At 40.6% G+C, this 21,417-nt stretch overlaps 4 protein-coding genes across 4 annotated transcripts; all 4 read left to right on the plus strand.

The window, feature by feature from the left end:
• The first annotated feature begins 1,478 nt into the window (after positions 1-1,478).
• LOC134283849 (uncharacterized) lies at positions 1,479-3,479 on the plus strand. The gene has a single exon (XM_062766365.1). The coding sequence runs from the start codon at positions 1,479-1,481 to the stop codon at positions 3,477-3,479; it is 2,001 nt and encodes a 666-aa protein (XP_062622349.1).
• A 112-nt stretch (positions 3,480-3,591) lies between these two features.
• On the plus strand, positions 3,592-4,125 carry LOC134283850 (baculoviral IAP repeat-containing protein 7-like). The gene has a single exon (XM_062766366.1). It carries the CDS (start codon positions 3,592-3,594, stop codon positions 4,123-4,125), a length of 534 nt encoding a protein of 177 aa, XP_062622350.1.
• A 3,516-nt stretch (positions 4,126-7,641) lies between these two features.
• Positions 7,642-8,178, plus strand: LOC134283851 (uncharacterized). The gene has a single exon (XM_062766367.1). The coding sequence runs from the start codon at positions 7,642-7,644 to the stop codon at positions 8,176-8,178; it is 537 nt and encodes a 178-aa protein (XP_062622351.1).
• Positions 8,179-12,304: 4,126 nt separating this feature from the next.
• Positions 12,305-13,972, plus strand: LOC134283852 (uncharacterized protein F54H12.2-like). The gene has a single exon (XM_062766368.1). It carries the CDS (start codon positions 12,305-12,307, stop codon positions 13,970-13,972), a length of 1,668 nt encoding a protein of 555 aa, XP_062622352.1.
• The last annotated feature ends 7,445 nt before the right edge of the window (positions 13,973-21,417 follow it).

A 21,417-nucleotide genomic window follows, 5' to 3' on the forward strand; every position in this document is an offset into this window, starting at 1 on the left:
CAACAATCCAAAAAGGAGTTCAAACTGGGTGACGGCTCCCTGGAATTCGACCTGTTTCACGTCAAGTATCCTGAGGGGAGTGGTGGACAGAATACGAAACATTTACAAGTGAATAAGGAGACTTTCAAGAACAATAAAAGAGCCATCGTTCGGATCGTCAATCCCTGGGATAAATTTTGTTTGGCTAGAGCCATCGTCGTCACTAGATTACACAGTCAGAAACCAGAACATCCAGACCCGGAATGGGAAAAACAATGGCTGCGTATGCGGAAAGGAGATTTTAAATCCTTGGACCAGAAGAACCAAGCAATAGCCCTCATGGAACAGGCCGAGTGTGATATCACTCAAGCTTGTGGACCCATATAATGGGGGAAATTACAACAGGTGTTAGCTCCTCGCTATCGACTGAAAATATTTCAGTTCAAGTCCACTTCGACTAAACTCTGTTTAGAGCCTATTTACAAAGGTTCGGGAGATGGAACTTATTTGAACATTTTGTTAGACGACCATCATTGCGATGCTATCATATCGATGCCAGGAGTAACAGGGAACCCCTATTACTGTGATCATTGCGATGTGGGGTACAGGACTGTCACAGAACATCGGTCCCAGTGCCCTCATCGCTGTAAATATTGTTTAGGATGCCCCCGATGTCCCGAAGACGGGAGCCGCAATGCCATGGATTTTTTAAGAACAGGACCTGCTACGAAAATAATTTAAGACCCCATAGTAAGAAAACCACCACCACTGTCTGCAATTTAATGGAACGATGCGAGAAGTGTCATTCCTGGATGCCTAAGAAAATATTTCCTCGTCACAAGTGCGGAGAACAGAAACAATGTAAGATCTGTAAGAAAATCGTCGATTCCGATCATCAGTGCTACGTTCAACAGAAGCCTGAGAAGAAGAACAAGGGGAAAGAGACCTTACAGTTTTACATCTATTTCGATTTCGAATGCACTCAGGAAACCGGCATTCACGTCCCTAATCTGTGTGTGGCACACCGCGTCTGTCAACATTGCGGTCACTTACCCATAGACCAGCCTTGTCCTCATTGTCAACACATGGGACCCCGTCAGCACCTATTTAAAGGACCAGAGACCTTAAAGAAGTTCATGGACTGGTTATTACAACCGACTACAGGTACTAAGAATTCCACTTTAGTACACGACGAGGCCATCATCATCGCCCATAACTTCAAAGGATACGACGGACAATTCATTTTGAATCACCTGGTGCATTCCTCTTGCCTGAAACCTAACGTTATCATGAACGGCAGTAAGATCTTGTACATGGAAATTTGCGGATTGAAATTCATCGACTCGTATAATTTCTTACCATTTCCTTTGGCCAAGATGCCCTCGGCTTTCGGATTGACCGAACTCAAGAAAGGCTATTTCCCCCACTTTTTCAATACAGAATAGAACCAGAATTACGTGGGGACTTATCCACCCGCAGAGGACTACAATCCGGACGAAATGTCTATCAGTGGACGACAGGCTTTTTTCGAATGGTACGAACAACAGACCGGAAAAGTGTTTGATTTCCAGAAAGAGTTTGTAGAGTATTGTGTCACGGACGTCGACATTTTACGACGATGCTGTGCAGAGTTTAGAACCACCCTCAAGACTTTGGTCAAAGTGGACCCTTTCCAGGAATCCATCACTTTTGCCAGTGCTGCCAATTTAGCCTACCGTCGATTATTCATGCCTAATGAGACCATTGTCATCATTCCTAACCTGGGGTATCAACCAGCTCGACAATATTCGGCCAAAGCCTGTCGGTGGCTCACCTGGATGAGTCAACAGACCGGATGTCACATACGTCATGCCAGAAACGGGGACGAAGTCCAGATCGGAAATTATACCGTCGACGGATACCAGGAAGCGACTCGCACCGTCTACGAATTTTACGGGTGTTATTGGCACGGATACCCCACCTGCTATCCCAGTTTACAGACCGAAACTCATCCTCACCGGACCCAATTTACTTACCAGGAATTACACGAAGAAACTCTCAGAAGGAGTTTGGCTTTGGAGGACATGGGGTACAATGTTCGTAGTATCTGGGAGCACGATTTCGATCAGCAAGTGCAAAGAGATGTGAGTTTACAGCATTTTGTACGAGACCTGGACATTCCGGATCCTTTGAACTCCCGAGACGCCCTGTACGGAGGCCGGACCAATGCGACTCGATTATATTGTGAGGAAGGGGACATGAGATACGTGGACGTTTGTTCCCTATACCCTTACGTGTTGAAACACAGACCTTTTACTGTGGGGCATCCCGAGATTATCACAGACGAGTTCCAGGACGTGAGAAGTTATTTTGGTCTCATTCACTGTCGGGTCTTACCACCCCGAGGCCTCTATCACCCCGTATTACCTTATCGGACGCGAGGCAAGTTATTATTTCCCTTATGTCGAACATGTGCCGAACGACAGGACTCTACTTCTCAAGATCGATGTCCACACACCGACCAGGAACGTAGTCTCACGGGCACCTGGGTGACGACCGAATTACATAAAGCCCTGGACATGGGATATACCTTAGAGCGAATCTACGAAGTGTGGCATTTTAAAGAAAGCAGACAGGATTTATTCAGACACTACATCGTTACCTTCCTCAAGATCAAACAGGAAGCCTCCGGATTTCCCCCCGACTGTGAGACCTCAGAACAAAAACAAGATTACATTCGACAAGTCTTAGACAAAGAAGGATTCATGATGGACATTCTCAGTATCGAGAAGAATTCAGTGAGAAGAACCATCGCTAAACTCTTTTTAAATTGTCTGTGGGGAAAATTTGCTCAACGCTTGTTATTACCCAAAACCAGATACTTGGACGAAGAAGAGGAATTACAGCAACTCTTACAAGATTCGACTCTCGACATCAAGGGCATGCGACTCTTAGTCAATAAAGAGGACTCCAATGAGGACAAGATGCTGGTGAATTACCAAAACAAACAGGAATTCGTAGAAGAATGTCCCTTTGGAAACGTGGTCCTGGCTTGTTTTACCACTGCGCATGCCCGCTTACACCTCTACGAGACTTTACAACCTTTAGGAGATAGGGTCCTTTATTTCGATACGGACAGTATCATTTACCAACATCGGGAAGGAGCCTTTAATCCTACCTTGGGCAATAGTTTAGGAGAATGGACCGACGAATTAGACGGGGATCACATCATCAAATTCATGTCGGCAGTCCCTAAAAATTATGGTTACCGGCCCGCCAAAGGAACCGAAGTCCATAAAGGAATCACTCTCAACTATCGAACCTCCCAGATCGTATCCCTAGAGACTTTAGAAAAAATGCTCAAGGGAGAAATAGAGGAAGTTACAGTACCTTATCCCCACAAAATCCAGAGGACCCGTGATCATGATGTCGTGACCAAACATTTAGAGAAACAGTATAGAATTGTGTATGATAAGAGACAATTATTACCCTCTTATAACACTTTACCTTATGGTTATTGATATGTTCAATGTTGACTTTGAATAAAAATTGAATTGTTTTGTGTTTTTTTTCTTCTTCTTCATACTCTCTATAAAAGGTATTCTTATTCAAAATCAAAGGTCATTTCTAATCATGGGTAGTCGCGAGCCAGACCAACCCATGTGTCATCCCCAGTATGCTCAGCTCTCAAAAAGAGAAGCTACTTTTGAGCAGGGATGGCCAGAACCTCTCTTAGGAAAAATATCAGACATAGCTCGAGCCGGGTTTTACTACAGGGGAGTAAAAGATAACGCTACCTGTTTTCATTGTGGAATGACTTTAACGAATTGGGATCTTGAGGACAATCCTTATGCAGAACATGCTTATTGGAATCCTAATTGTCCTTACATCAATCAGTATAAAGGACGAAGCTGGGTGATGGGTATATTTGTCAGTTTCTTAGAGAAGCAGGGATATAAACCTTTAATTGAGATCAAACCTCTACTGAACCCAGAACCAGACGTCCAGGCTCGAGAAAAATGTCACATTTGTTTAGACCAGGAATTAGAAATCGCTTTTCTACCTTGTGGACACGTTCGTTGCTGTGCTTTGTGTGCTCCTTCCTTTCATTTTTGTCCCATCTGTCGAGCCGAGATTCAACAGTCCAAACGCATATTTCTGTGTTAACTATAAATAGGACCCTGAACCCAACTTTTCCTTCATTGATCAACATGTATTCCGAGGAGACACCCCTCCCCTCTTTTCAATTGAAACACGAGTTTACCATGGTGGTTGGGCCCTCAAAATCGGGCAAAACAGAATTCGTCAAGACATTAGTGAACAATGTACACTGGATCACTCCCATGCCCTAAAAAATCGCCTGGTGTTATCGGGCATGGCAACCCGCTTACACTTCTTTAAAAGATAAAGTATATTTCATCCGAAATATTCCAGAAGACGACGAGAAATTACTAGCCAATTTGAGTGTGCCACACTTACTCATTTTTGACGACATGATGGGAGGAAAAGCCATCGAATCCATTGTGGATTGGTTTACCCGCAAAGCGCATCATCGGAATACCAGTGTGATTTACATCACTCAGAATTTATTTGATCGAGCCGCCTCTCATCGCACCATTAGTTTGAATGCTCATTATGTAGTCTTATTCAAAAACCCCAGAGACAAATCTCAGATCAGCGTGTTGAGTCGACAGTTAGCCTTGCCTCATTTGATGTCTGCTTATCAAGAAGCCACCCAGGTACCTCACGGATGTCTCCTCGACCAGACCCCAACCCAATACCGATTGAGAAGTCGAATGTTTGAAATGTTGACTGTACACATGCCTCAAGAGTATAAATAAAAGTGTCTCACACTCTTCTGGGTCATTGTTCATTTCAATTCAAATTTAAATTAGTAAGAACCTTACGACGTTTACAGCGGGAACGAGATCCCGCCAAGCGAGCCCATTTAATCGAATTAGGGCGTAAAGCCTTATTGAATTGGTTTGCCATGGGAGCTCGCAATTTAATAAAAGGGGTCTTACCTATCAATAAACAGACCCAAAAGTTTATCGATCATCATCGTCAAGATTTAAAGATCATTGCCGATCAATCGGCTAGTGATCAAGACAGAAAAACGGCTATTTTAAAACGCGGAGGAGCTGGATTTCTAGGCGGAGTCATCATTCGTCATTTATTCAAATGGAATAGTCCTAAAAAACGACGGGTTGTCGTTTGAAGAGTGTAGTGGTAAGAGTCGATAATAAGAAACAAAGAGTGTTTCCGGATTGGATGGTCCGTGTCGGAGGAGCAGCTCAAAAGAGTAGAAAAAAGAAGAAGAGAAAAACCCCTCCCAAGAAGAAAAAAGTCCCTCCCAAGAAGAAAAAAGCCCCTCCCAAGAAAAAAGCCCCACCCAAGAAAACAGCGGCTAAAAGGCGAAAATCTGCTCCTCAAACTCTAGCTCAACGTAAAGCCATGCCCGAAAGTCTAAAAAACGAAATCAATCAGTACTATAAGGAACAGAGACAAAAGACCATAGGAGAGTTGCTCAAGAAACAAGCAGAACTGAGAATGGATCGTGCTATGGGACCCATAGGCAGTCAAAGAGCCAGCGATTTAGAAGTGTTTCCTCGAGTGAATGTGGGCATTCCCTCCTCCCCTGGAATTAAAGTTCCCATCCATGTCCCTAAAATCACAAGCTTTCAACCCTTGACAACCTCGACGCCTCAACTTCCTAAAGGCCTGAGATATAAATGTCGATATTGTGGAAAAATTTATGTCAGGGAGAAAAGAGAAAACTAGAGATAAACACGAGAGCGACAAACACGGAGGGTATGCCCCTCCTTAAGAGACACTATAAAAGGAGTGACATGGGAGATTTCTCTTCATTGTTTTCAAAGATGGTCAAGAAGAAAAAAGGATGTTGTACGCGATTAAGAGCGCATGCCCCTCTTTTAAGAGTGTTATCAGACCCTCACTATTCCTCGTCCTTAAAAACGGGGATTTTAAAACATTGTTCTGGAGATTGTATTCTGAAAATTTGTGAGATCGTCTACAACCTATTAAAAGGTTCTCAATTCGGCTCAGAAACGAAAACTAGCTCCTAAGAAACACATCTTAAGGAGACTGGTCCGACCCCAATTCATACAGAAAAGACGAGCTTTATTAGTACAACAAAAAGGAGGAAATCTTTTACCCCTTTTAATGTCAGCAGCCCCTTTACTGTTGGATACCGGACATTCTATCTATAAAGCCATTAAAAAGAAGAGGAACAAGAAGGAAATGAGTCGTAAAATGGTGTTAGTGCCTGCAGTTCTGTTGAATGAACTCAAAGGTAAACTCCCGAAACCTCCGGAATTTCAATCAACTCTGAGTATAGGTCAAGAATTGGATCAGATTACACGACGTGAAGATATAACCCCAGAAGAAAAAGTGGCTTTATACGGTCAAGAACTTCATCGGTATAGGAATTATTTACAACAAGCGAGAGAGCCAGGGACTACCAAAAAAACCTCAGTCCGGCTGCACCCGTAGCTCCAGCAGCAGCAGCAGCTCCAGCCCCAGCCCCCGCAGCAGCAGCAGCAGCAGCTCCAGACCCCGAGATCGATCAACAAATCATTCAAAGCGTGAATAAACCCATGCAAAGAAAAGCTGAATTATTATTAAGTCATTAAAAGAAAAACAAAGTATTGACTTGGGATAAAGACGGAGAAATCAGTTATCGAGGTCAAAAAGTACCTGATTCTAACATTGTGGATTTAATAGCTGATAGCATGAGAACCAGACCCTTGAAAAATCATCCGGTGCCTAAAGGATTAGATGAATTTGCTCAAGCTTTAAAAGAGACCCATGCTCCCATGGACTACGTGAAAAATCAAAACTTTATAAAAGCCATGCAGAAACCAGGAAAAATCAGTACTCCTAAAGGGACCTTCAGTGACCAGGACGACGACGAAGAGAGCGGATTTCATGATGCTTCATCTTTTTTGACCCTATTAGACGATCTATAAAATCCAAGCCTTCTCCTATTTTAAAGTTAGAGGAGGCCCTCCAGAAGAAAAAGAAAGTCAGATCAGATCTATTTCAAAAGAGATTACATCAAATCGACAAAGATTGGCTTCCTTTGCCTAAGACATGAAGAAGAAGAAGAAGAAGGAAGTGGGGGACATTTTAACAGAGATTTATTACGATCCCAAGAGAGGGTATGGAGGAATACAGACTTTGTATCGTCAGGTCAGAAGTCTGGGGCATAAGATTTTCTTAAACACCATACGAGAATGGTTAAAAGAGCAAGATACCTATACCTTACATAAACCCATTCACAGAAAATTCCGGAGACAACAAACCAGAGTGACGGATATAGACGAACAATGGCAATTAGATTTAGCCGAAGAAACACAATGACGGCTATACGTTTTTATTGTGTGCCATTGACGTCTTATCTAAATATGCTTGGGTGGTGCCTTTAAAACAGAAAACGGGGAAAGAAATGATTCGAGGATTACAAGAGATTTTCCGACAAGACGGTCGACGTCCTGTCCGCAAGACGGTCGACGTCCCGTCCGCATTCAATCGGATCAAGGCAAAGAATTTACCAATCGAGAATTCTTACAGGCTTTTAAATCCATTCATTTCCTTACCACTCGCAATACGGACACCAAAGCTAGTATTGTGGAACGATTTCAGAGAACCCTCAAAGCACGCATGTGGCGGTATTTCACTCGGAATAAAACCAGACGGTATTTAGAGGTCTTACCGGATTTAGTGTATGCTTACAATCATACCTATCATCGCAGTATCCAAAGAGCCCCAGCTCAAGTGAAGCCCTCGAATGTGTTAAAAGTCTGGAAAACATTATATGGGGAATCACAGACATCTCCTAAACCCCCCAAGTTTAAAACAGGAGATAAGGTCCGCATCAGTAAAGCCAAACGCACTTTTGAAAAAGGATATTTACCTAACTGGACCACGGAAATATTTACCATTGCTCAACGAGTCCCAGGTCGGTATCCTTACGTGTATCGAGTACAAGATTACAACAAGGAGGAATTAGAAGGGACTTTTTACGAGAAAGAATTACAACAGATCATTAAAAAAGACGACGTGTACGAAGTGGAGGAAATCTTGGGGTATAAAAAGCGACGAGTCGGGAAGAAAATCATTCAAGAAGTCAAAGTCCGGTGGAAAGGATATCCCCCTAGTTTCGATTCATGGATTCCTCAAACGGATCTCATCCAGTAACTCCTCATTGGAAATTTTGTGGAGAGAATATTCCTCGAGAAGAAATTGTGTATTTTGCACAATTATTCATTTGTATTTCCCTCATCATCACGAGTGTGGTCATGTTAGCTTTACACGATCCTAATCGAGAATATTGGATGGTCTGTGTGAGTTCTTCCGTCGGTTACATCATGCTTAGTCCTACTATGATGCATCAAACCCCTACAAGAAGACGAATTCATAAAGTTAGTGTCTCTATATTAGGAGACAACCAAACCCAAGGGGATCATTTCTGATCTGAGTGAGGGACAGAGCACATCATGGAATTTTTAAGCTCAGAGTATCGTTGGAAAATAGTAGAACCTAAAGGGACTACTCACAAAGGAGAATGGATGAGAAACAAAGAGACATGTATTCAAAATTTCTTTGATAAGAATCCAGGACAAACAGGTCTCAATGAAATCTACCTGTATAAGAGAATCAAGTTACCGGACCGCAAAAGAAGCAAACACATGGTCTTATTAGGACCCAGATCACCTAAGTATGAAGAATTCAAATGGAAAGTCAATTATGTCTTGGTTCACCGAAGACAGGGACCCGAGAAGACTTGGATTCATGGGAAATGGATGGAAAAAGCCAGAGATTGTATACAAGACTATCTGAAGGAAGTGATCCTAAAAGGATACGTTATCATGGACTGTGCTTGTGAAACAGACTATTTGTACATGAGGAGATCTTTTCCCATACAAAAAGAACTGAACAGAAGTTTTGAATGTTTGTTATTATGATGTTCTTGTTATTGTTATGAATAAAAATAGAGAAAACCAAAATCCTAGTGTTGTTCATTTTTTTCCCTATATACACAACGAAGCGCTCTATATACACTAGGTTTGTAATGATGACGTCACAATCACTGATTTGAATCGCTGCCAAGTAGTCAGCATAAAAAACGTCCCGAAATCGTACATGAGCAAAAACGTAGGTCCAACTTATTTTTGCACACGACCTTACAGTAAAGGTATATAAAGCGGAGCTGGGAGTACCCTGCGCTCATTGTACCCATCATGATTTTTGTGTGGAGATTGATGTATTTGTTCGAGGTAGAAAAATATGTTTGTCATTACTGTGATCAGAAGATGATCCATCCGAAGGAATTCACAGTGTATAACCCCTGTCCCGGATGGCGTTGGAAAGTCTATAGGATTTGCGAGCATTGTGAAATGCCATTTCCACACTGGTTTGACGATGATGAGCCTTCCATGGAGACTTGTGGTTGTAGCTGGTGCATTAAATATTTCATCTGGAAGAAAGGAATTGAGAATATACCGCCTCCCCGATGGGTGAAAATGACCAGGAACAGACCGTTGAAAGAATGTATGACCTGCTGCCAGGAAAAGACTCAAGGAAAATGCAAATGCGGACAATGCAGGCAATACCCGTGTTGTGAAAAATGTATGGAGAAGTTCACAGTGACCTGCTACAGAAATTGTCCATTATGCCGATACATGGGACATTAAAATCATTTGACTTTTTTGTATTTTACTTGAATAAAATCTTGTTTTTAAAATTCTTGTTTTGTTTTTTTTAAAAATAACTTTTAAAAAATAGATGAAAGGTTTTATCAAGAGGTATATAACAAACCCTCTCTCATTCTGAAAAAGGACACTGGTCAAGTCAGACGTGTTTTATTTCCCAAAGATGCAGTATCGTTGGTATTGTGAGAGTCCTGTCAGTCAGTTTATGTATATGCAAGGAGGGTGGATGAAAACTAAAATAGGAGCCATCATGGATTTCTTTGAAAATCATCCAGGATATTCCCTAGAGAATGTGTGGTTGGAAAAAAGAGTGAAAATCCCCTATCCTCTAACAGGATCTAGAGTGAGGGTGAAAATCAACCATCATTATCAGCAATTCAAATGGGTCACCTGTACTCATATGAATCGTCTCACACCCATCAACACCATTCAGAATGAAAGTTCATGGTACTCGGACATTGGAGATTGTCTGAAATATTATTTCAAGATGGAGAAAAAAGGACTGACGTTTCCACCTCATTATTGTCCTACAGAGTACGTGTATTGTCGCATTCCCTTTTCCCAGATTAAAGACTCGATGGAAAACAAAGGACTTTTGTTGAGCCGAGTGATTGAGGACCGATCAGAAGACGAAGAAGAAGTAGAAGTGTAAATAATTGAATAAAATGTTTATTTTAAAAAAGTGTTGTTATAAATACAAAGGTCATCAGGTGTGGGGTCTCAGTCCTAGACCGAACATGGCCGAGAGCAGTGGGTTTTACATGACTTTACCCAGCGATGGGTCTATGTCCTCTTTTTCTAGCAATACGACCGCTCAATTTAAAACGTTATTGCCACAAACAGTGGATTTAACCGACGGAGAATGGGAGGTGGCTTTAACAGAAATGATGTATCCCAATTCATTGAAAAACATTACAGAAAAGGAGGCTTATTTTGACATCCTGGTCCCTCAGTCTTTTGCTCCCCATATCAAAGACCCCGATGTTTATGGCAGATTTAAAATGAAAAAACCCATAGACGCAATGCCATTACGTCAATGTCCTGTACTGCTCGATTTGGTCCATACTAAATGGGGTGAAATCATCGATACAGATAGCATGATGGAAATTAGGCGAATTCACTTCAGACCCGGGCCTTACGTTCACCCCAAGGCTTTAACAGAGGAAATAGGTGAAGGACTAGAGAGATCATTGAGAAAAATATGGAAAACCCTTGGTCATCCAGATGAAGAAAATTCTATGAAATTAGTATATTATGAGACCTATGATCGAGTGATGTATCAATTTAATGGAAAAATGCTTAGAAAAACTCCCTTATGCATTCGTTTCCCCACAGCACTAGCTTATAAGCTAGGCATGGACAGTCAGAAGGTCATTCTTCAGAACGATACAGAAAACATGACCAAATGGATCAACATTAGTTACTTGGGAAACAATACTGTGGATTTATATGAAAATCTGAAATCCATGTATGTCTATTGTGACTTGATTCAACCCCAGACGGTAGGATCCAATGCCTTGAAATTATTAAGAGTGGTTCCTTGTACATTTCATTTGGAGGATTCAAAACAAGCCAAATGGGAACCCATTCGAGCGGAATATTTGAAACTAAGTAAAAAACATTTCGATACCATTGAGATTCACATCATGACTCCTTTAGGGACTCCCATGCCCTTTGTAAGTGGTAAATCAGTGGTGAAACTTCATTTCAGAAAAGTATACTGAGATGAATGTACCGTTGTTTTGTTCCATCTTATTGGGCGTGATGGCTTGCCTGGTCTGCTGTCTGTATTGTATTCAGCCCTAAAAAAGGGTATAAAAGGAAGTCCCCCGAGGACATAAAGGTCAGTTGAACAAGAGACATGAACCATGCAGTATCATCCCGGATTACTGAGACAAAGAGGACACGGTTGGACTTATCATAAAGGTTTATTACGTCAAAAAGGCCACGGAGCAGTAGGTTCCATCATCTCTGGATTGGTGGGAGCCCTTCCCTTGGATAATTTTTCACCGGGACCTCCTGCTACACAATTACTCAAATTGGGTAGGATTTTAACTCACATGAAACCTCAAAAAGGAGGAAATTTTTTAAACTTCCTCTCGGGAGCGGTTCCTAACTTACGCATACCGGGCACAGACTTAGGTTTGACTCTCAAAGACGCGGCCCAGTTAGCAATGGGGCGACAACAAGGTCGAGGATTTGTCAAAGATCTACTCAAACATGGGAAAAAACAAGCCATCATGGCCGGAGTGAAGATAGGCAGGGATGTAGTGGGAAAAAGAAAAAACATCAGAAATGCTCTTTTAACCCACGGACTCAATGCGGCCAAAAATACAGGTCTGTTTGCTTTCAATCGAGGAGTCTCTTTGCCCTTTAGAAAGAAGAAGAAAGGACAAACAGGTCAAGAAGAAGAAGAAGAAGAAAAAGAAGAAAGCAGACAGGGAGAGGAAGAGTACTGTTAGCCCGAGGGGGTCCTAAGAGAAAAGGGAAAAAACAAGGAGGAATTCCTAAAAGAAAACGTCATTTAGATGTGTTTGACTGAGAGAGTATAAATAGGCCAGTGCAGTGAACAGAAGGTTCATTTGTGAAAACTTAATCCTAGTAGACACATCATGTTACAGCCCGATTCCTGTGCGTGTGGGATGAACAATTTACAATTGTTCCAAGTCACTCCCACCAATATTGCTTTAGAAGACTCAGAATGGGAAGAATATTACCCCATTTCCAGTACTTTAGATTCCGACACCGCTCCCATCGAATTTGAAATTAAAGGACAAGGAGATCACTATCTGGATTTATCTCAAACTTATCTTCAAATGGTATGTAAATTTACCAAAGACGATGGAAGTAATCTGACTGGGGCTAACAGCACTTCGAGTCCAGTGAACAATATCTTACATTCCATATTTACGGAAATCGATGTCAGTCTGAATGGCAAAATAGTGACTCCGGGGACGGATACCTATTCTTACAAAGCTCATCTGGAGAAATTATTGTCTTACCGACCCAGAACTTTAAAGACACAGACGAGGGCCTGTCGTCTGTGGGAAAAAGATACGGCAGGACAAATGGACGAAGTAGGGTTAGATGACCTTGGTGTAGCTCAAAATAAAACCTTTAATGTAACTCCGGGTCCAAATGGTGGTGCCGATACAGTGACCATTAACCAACCCATCCTCACAGAGTTACCGGACAATTCTAAAAACGAAGAATTCAGAAAACGTCACCAAGCTATTGCTGGGAGTAAGAAAATCAGTTTGCTGGATGGTTTACATTTGGATTTGTTTCAACAAGATCGATTTCTACCCAATGGAGTGGACGTCCGTTTGCGATTTAATCGAGCTAGACCCGCTTTCTACATGATGATCAAAGGAGGAAGTACAGGAAAAGTGAAAATATTGAGTATGGTCTTGTGGGTGAGAAAAGTCAAACCCACAGCAGTCATGATGAATACCATTAATCAAAGTTTGAACACCCACAGAGCCAAATATCCCTTGAGAAGAGTGGAAGTGAAAACCTTTACCATCCCCACAGGGACCCAGTCTAAGATTACGGATCATCTGTTTCAAGGCCAGATGCCTAAACGTCTCATTTTAGGCTTTGTGGAGAATGCGGCCTTTGACGGAGATAAAACTAAAAATCCCTTTCATTTCCAAAACTTTGGGATTAAGAAATTAGATGTCAGTATCAACGGAGAGACCATGAGTACTCGTTGTTTTGAGCCCAATTTCAACGACAATTTATATCTGAGATCATATCTCAGACTGTATCAAGCCCTGGGGAAATTAGGAGAAGATTGGGCTCCGGACATTACCCTAGAAGAGTATAAAAGCGGGTACACTCTATGGGGCTGGGATTTCACCAAAGATCAAGAGGCGCAATCGGATAAATTCCACATCATGGAAACAGGAAATCTGAGAGTAGAAGTGCAGTTTACCAACAATACGGCTACCACCATAAATTGTGTGGTGTATGCAGAATTTGATAACCTATTAGCATTGATTACTAATGGATACGAGACAATTGAGAGAAGTCTTATCCAGAGAATTCATGAGTTCTTTTGGGGGCGTGTATCCTGTAGATTTATTACCGGATCAATTAAGACCTGGAGAAAAAGCTGTCGTGGTAAATACGGATCCTCAAGATCGACCTGGAGAACATTGGGTGTGTCTGTATGTGAGCAATCCCGTGGTGGAATATTTCGATTCTTATGGACTTCCTCCCTTACAAAAAGAAATTCAAGACTTTATCCAGCGTCATGCTCACCAATGGATTTATAATCCGTATCGCTATCAAGACTGGACTACCGATGTGTGTGGACAATATTGTGTGTATTATTTACATCAAAGAGACAAGAAAAGAAAGAAAGCAGACGAGTGGTTATTCCCCTTTGACCATAGTACGGCTTTACAAAGGGACAGATACGTGGACATTTGGTTTAAAAACACTTATCATAAATTACCTACGGGTTATGGACAAAAGTGTCAATGTTTTTATCAAAATGTATTGTAATGCATTGTTGTTGTTTGTTGTTGTTGTTTGTTGTTATTAATAAAGAATGGAAAAAAAATATCAAATGTGTTATAGTTCTGTATACATAAAGAGTGCAGCTAGTGAGCTCATGAATGAGTGAGATGACGTCACAATAAAGAGAATGGCTGCGTCAAAATTGTAAACAAAACGTAGGTGTAGGGAACAACAAAAACGTAGGTAATACACATGTATTTTTTGCACACGACCCTTATCTTCCAAGGGGGGTATAAAAACAACGTGTCAAAGACGATCCTCCTCAGTTGCGTATGTGGTTCAGTAAACGACAGTTTGGCAAGCGAATTCCTAGAATATTAGAAGAGATGGAGATGGAGATGGACATAGACAAATTTGCCTTATTAGAAAAGAGAATGACGGAACCTATGGGGGATCACGAAGCTCCTCAACAAAGAAGAATGGAGTTGAAAACGCTGGATCCGGAACCTAGGAATGAATATTTACCCATGCAGGAGAGAGTGAATGATCCTAAATTTCCAGACAGATGTTACAGGATGGCCATTAATTGGACTTTTATCATTCCAGAGGCCAAAGAAGAAGAAGATATAGACTTGTTTCTGAGCAACCAAGATGATTTCTACTACAATTTCCAGTATTTGATTTTACAAAAGGAAAGGCATCCCTGGACAGGAGAACTGCATCAAATCAGGGGATTCATTCAAATGAAAAGACCAGTAGGAGGACTATGTATGTTCATTCATATGTATGTAAAGTTCATTGTACTGCCAGATTTGCTATGTCTCACAGTACCCCAGAATTGGAAAGTATGTTTTACAAGCAAGGAGGTGACTATGAAGAATATGGAGTTCTGAAACCTGAGGAGAGAAACAAAGAATTGGACCCCAGAGATTGGATACAATGGGAGATAGGAGCCTGGAAGAAGCCTGAAGCCATTGCATCTAGAGCAGCTTTAAAGAAAAAGTTCTTAAAGTATGTAGATTACACAAGATTTGAATAAATAAAAAGATTGAACTGTTTTTTATTGTTATTGTTGTTTTTTATAAAAACAAGGGTGTTTTAAAAAATAGACTCATTTACATCATGAGTCTCCAGGAGATACAAGGTGATTTACTTAACAGTGAGGTAGAAGCCATTGTCCATCAACGTAATTGTTTAACTGTAAAAGCTCATGGATTGAGTCAAAGTATTGCAGAGAAATTCCCACAAGCGAATGTGTATGCGACTCGCAGACCTCTAGGGTCTAGAAATTTAGCTTTAGAAGAAGATAGAGGAATTCCAGGCACTATTAGGGTGTTTACCTCACAAACACCTGTGGTCATTTGTTTACTAGCTCAATGGGATTATGGAAAAGCAAGTCACAGACCTAAAAGAATTTCCACTTATCAGGACACAGAAGAAAATAGAGAGAAATGGTTTCAAACTTGTTTGCAAGAAATGGGTAGTTTACCTTACCAGACTTATGCTTTTCCTTACAAGATTGCATGTGGGTTAGCCAAAGGAAACTGGACTCATTATAGACATTATATTGAACAATTTGCACACACTTATGACAAACAGGTGTACATTCTTCATCAACATTAAGTGTATGTATGTATGTGTTATTATTGTTTGAAAATAAATAAATAAATTTAAAAATGTGTCTATGTGTTATGTGAATTTATTTTTTTAAAAAGGGACTCTTTTTTCCCTATTTATTATTATTATTAAAAAAAAGTTAAAAGAAAAAATTTAAAGTTATTTTAAAAAAGAAAAAATTCAAAGTTTTTTAAAAAAAAAAAAAATTTTAAGTTTTTATAAAAGTGACCTGGTGTTATTGAGATACACACACACAACGTTTCTTTTTGACTGTATAAGAAGGGTACTCTTTTCTTTTTGACTGTATTTTTAAAGGTATTCTTTTCTTTTTTGACACAAATCGTTTTTTTGACTGTATAAGAAGGTAATCTTTTCTAAGACACACAACGTTTCTTTTTGACTGTATAAGAAGGTATTCTTTTTTTCTTAGACACATTCGTTTCTTATTACCATTGTATTTTTAAAGATAATCTTTTCTAAGACACAATCGTTTCTTTGACTGTATTTTTTAAAAAAAAAGATAATCTTTTCTAAGATACACAACGTTTCTTATTATCCCTGTATTTTTAAAAGGTACTCTTTTCTCAAACACAAAACGTTTCTTGTTTGCCTCTGTATAGAAGGCATCTTTTCTAAACAGTTGGGTGGCTCTTAAAAGAGCCGTTTGGTTTAAGTGATTTTTTTATAAGGGTTTACTCCCTTAGCAGGCACTCAATAAGGCTGCCGATGTCCTCGTCCTCACTGGTGGACCCAAAACGGGGGGAATAAAATCGTCATCTCGGACTTTGATTTCGATCGAATTCACCACACCAAGGATAGAAACACCAACCGTTTAGAAGAGAGGATAGGAATCGTTTCTTTGACTGTATTTTTAAAAAAGATAATCTTTTCTAAGATACACAACGTTTCTTACTATCCCTGTATATTTAAAAGGTACTCTTTTCTCAAACACAAAACGTTTCTTGTTTGCCTCTGTATAGAAGGCATCTTTTCTAAACAGTTGGGTGGCTCTTAAAAGAGCTGTTTGGTTTAAGTGATTTTTTTATAAGGGTTTACTCCCTTAGCAGGCACTCAATAAGGCTGCCGATGTCCTGGTGGACCCAAAACGGGGGGAATAAAATCGTCATCTCGGACTTTGATTTCGATCGAATTCACCACACCAAGGATAGAAACACCAACCGTTTAGAAGAGAGGATAGGTCAACAGACATCTCGGACTTTGATTTCGATCGAATTCACCACACCAAGGATAGAAACACCAACCGTTTAGGAGAGAGGATAGGCCAACAGACATCTCGGACTTTGATTTCGATCGAATTCACCACACCAAGGATATAAACACCAACCGTTTAGATGAGAGGATAGGCCAACAGACGCGTCAAGAGCTGTAGCAAGAGAATGAGAAGACACTGGAGGATGCGAAGGAATGTAAAAGTCTGGCCGTGGAGGCGGCGTATGGTAAAGATCTATAAGCCGCTACTAACAAAATGACGTCGAGTTCTAGAGAGCGTCTGCATTTATGCACACATGACGGACGTTAAAGAGAGCATCTCGATGGCGAGAGCCGAAATATCATGGCGAACTGAAATTGTGCGTGATTTGGTACTTTGGGACTTATACATTTTCCTGGATTATTTAGTATGTATTCATAGTTGGATTCCATCATGATACAGGTCTAAACAAGGTAAGTTTCCTGCTTCTTTTCATACTAGAATTGATACATGACATGCATCCGTCGGGGAGAAAAGAGTAAAAAACCTCGAAGCGACGAGGCGAAATCCAGTGACCCGAGTGTATAAAATAAGTCTTTTAAGTCTTTTTAGAGGGTGAGATCAGGAAAACTCAAGAGGGTTCGGGAGAAGGAACCTAGGGAAGAGTTTCGATATAATTTTTATTTCAAAAGAATCATGATCAGGGTAAAAAACAGGCTAAAATAGGTTTACCTATAGACACAATGGGGGGGTCAGAGGTCACAGATTTTCAGAAAATCATACTATGAGATACATAAGGATTCTTGGAATCTAGCCTTTATCTGACTGATATTTTAAGAAAAATAGAATGTCATGAGATTAAAAACAATTCGTATTTACTTTTTAGATCCTTTACAAGTCTTGATTGTTTGTTTTTTACCAAAATCAAAAACTGTAGTGTCATGGGGTGTCAACAACGTATTGCATACACATCCCTGATTTTTTAAGTAACCAGATCTTCTATGAAAGAAAATTTTACATGAAAAGAATCGTATGGGTTTGAAAATCATTCGTATTTACTTTATGGATCATGATCTACTCTAGATTTTTTATGTTTGATCAAAAACCATACACAGACTGCGCGTCAAAAAAAAATCAAGATGGCGTCATAAATAACATAACACTGACGTAGTATTACATGATTTTATTTTTTAAAGACTAACAAAGCTTCTAAGTGTCGAATTCTCCTCCGGAATCGTATTCGATCAGCTACTAATTTCATCCAGGGACTTCTCCGGTCTTCGGGGGGTAATTCGTAGATCTGATTGAGGCTGGTATTAAAAGTCACTGATTTCCTAGCCTGTGTGAAATTTCCAGCCATTTTATTCCGTATTGAATGCATACTTTCTCCATCGCATCTATTTCCTGCCACAGTAAAATCACTTTGGCCGATTGGGGATGGGTCAGGAAACTGTACGGCTTTCCGAAATAATGGGTCAGGTTCAGTCCGTACCATTTCTGGGGCAGAATTGTTTTCATATGTCGACATAGGAAATGTATTGTAGCTAGTCTCCCCATGGTCGCATGATGTGATAAGGCTAGGCATTGTAACCACAAATCCTGAGTGGTTTCCATGATAGTGGTCGCTTCCTGAAAAACTTGTTCTGCCTCCGGGGGAAGAGCTTCTTGGTTGTTCTGTGCCCATCGTACTAAACAATCATACCCATCTAAAATCAAAGAGTGAGTGTGTATCAGGGTTGACATGATAGTCGATTGTGAAGAAAGGACTAGACTTTTCTTCTCATTTATACCCCCAGTAGAAACGTATACAGAACGCACAATTTCAGTGACTCAAGGAAAAAAACGTAGGTAATACGGATTGAGGGTGATGCGCTCGAGCGCGAGGGGGGACAAAACATAGGTCTAACTTATTGATGCACACGACCCTTACACATCCAGCAGGTATATAAACCAGAGCTGAAAATTTAAGATCAGTCTTTGTTGGCACTTCGAACTTGACAGACGTGAAAATATTATGGCAGAAGCAATGATGAATACTCCAGACAACCCTAGTTATGTGACACCTGAAGGGTATGTAGGAGCCCCCATGCCAGAGTCACAGGATGCAGTGGGATTGGACTTGGGCATGTATAATTTTCCAGAATATGTGAATAAAGAAGATATGGGCATCTTGAATACAACTCTGGATGGGATTGCTAACATGCTGACTGGTATTGACAACAAGCTGAATTATATTGACAATAAGGTGAGTGATCTTGACAACAAGCTGACTGATCTGAAAAATTACAACACCAGTGAATTTTGTTTGATTCGTGCAAAATTATCCAAATTAGAAGTGAAAGTCACTAACATGCAAGACAAAATGAGAGGAGAAGGAAGCTCTTACCAGAAAAAAGAAGGACAAGGGGGATCCGGAGATACTAAGAAAACAAGACAGACGGACCCATGCTATCTGTAAAGAGTTAGGGCATTGGGCCCCAGATTGTCCCAGAAAAAAACAGGATTTGTGCTACAAGTGTGGGAAATTTGGTCATTGGGCTAATAAGTGCCCAGAGGATGAGGAGGATCAACAATTCGGAAAAGAAGTACAAAAACTGGAGAAAAAGCCCCATGAACCCAAGACCTCAGGGACACATCAGACCAAACCCTTAGTGAAAGAAGGAGACAAAAAAGAGAAAAAGGAACACAACAGAGAAATTCCAGGACCCAGCACTACTCACAAGAGGAAACTGTCCCTGACGACCGATAAGGCCCAGAAGAAGAAAAAGTAATTTGATGAATGTATTGATTCTGAATAAAATCTGTTATTGTCTGTCTTGTGTTTTGTTATTGTTTTCAGAAAATCCAGTTTGAACTGGCTAGGCTTTGACTGTGAATGAAATCGTGACGTCATAATCACATTCTTGAGTCGCTGCCAAATCGTAGTAGCAGCGTTGAATCGTAGTAGCAGCGTATAGTTAAAAACTATAATGTAAGCACCCCGTATCGGACATAGGGGTTGTGTACTGAATTGACCCAGCTAGCCCAGGGGGGCTGTACTGAGTTGACCCGGCTATCCCCCCAGACCCCCAACCTGCACTCCCTTGACCCACCTATCCCCCCAGGGCCAAAAGTGCACTCAGTTGACCTCCCCATCCAGACCGTTTATACTACTAGCACCTATGCGAGATGGGAACTCGGCTAATGGACTAAAAGGACTGCGCATCCTGCAACAGGATTTTTACCTTGCGGGTTTGAATCCCACTGCGGGATGTGGAGTCTGGTCCTTGGGATGAGACCATGTAATCAGAGGTCCCGTGTCGCAGTAGGTTCTGGTACAAGAAGGATATGGAGATAACGAAAAGTATTCAATCTCAAAGTCCATAAAACAATACAAAATAGGAGCAGAGCAAACACGGGCCTCCGAAACATCAGAGGTGGGATCAGGTGCCATGGAGGTGACATGGAGGAGTGAGCATCCTCTGCTGACCGGTCACACCCGCCGTGGTATATTGCTGCATAAGTAAGGGAAGTTGACGATAGAAAAGTTAAAGTCATCACATTTATCATATTGCTTGGTTGTTAGATTACCATTAACGTCTTTTTCAAGTAAAATATCCAAGTATGAAAAAAATGTGTCAGACTTGTGGTATCTTTTATCTCAAGCTCACCCGGATATATCGTATCGATGTAGGAATGAAAATGACCATTGTTAATTGACAATACGTCGTCGATATATCTAAATGTTGAGTTGAAGGCCACAGCAAGTGTTTTCTTCACGCATTAGATTTTGCACAAATTCTGCTTCATATGAATATAAAAATAGGTCCGCTAATAACGGAGCGCAGTTGGTACCCATGGGAATTCCAATAGATTGTTGGAATACCTGGTCTCCAAAAACCACATAGATATTGTCAATCAGAATATCAAGCATCTCTTTGATGTCAACTTCAGAGTACTTGTGTGCGCAATCAGAATGTGTTTTAACAAAATAATTTTGCAAATGACCAATGACCAGGTAAGTATATTTACGAGTTCCATTTTTATTGAAAAAGCAGCTGTCAATGATATCAAAAAGCCTGGACTCTGTTTAATTTATCATGAGGAATGGTTGTGTATAAAGTTCAGATGTCGTAAGTTTTTAAGTTGTTGATTTTGGTAAAATCTTGCGATTTCAAATTGTCCAAAAGTTCTTTGGAATTTTTGAGTATCCACATCTGATTCAAACCACTTCTTGAATATATTGTTGCACAGTACTCTTGAAGTTTTTCCTTAACTTCTGTCAATATCTTAGTGAGGAGTAACGAAAGAGTGGACTCATCTACACTAGACGCTTGTAACGCCCACTATCTTCCTGACTTTGGGGCAACTTACTGAAGATTGGAATAACAACTTACAATCGTTTCAAAATTCGATAGAATCATTTAGGTTTGTTGTTGATGTTAGAACCTT

Source organism: Saccostrea cucullata, unplaced genomic scaffold, assembly GCF_032062105.1.
Source record: "Saccostrea cucullata isolate Sc308-1 unplaced genomic scaffold, CSIRO_AGI_Scuc_v1 ctg5295, whole genome shotgun sequence".
NCBI classification, from domain to species: Eukaryota; Metazoa; Mollusca; class Bivalvia; order Ostreida; family Ostreidae; genus Saccostrea; species Saccostrea cuccullata.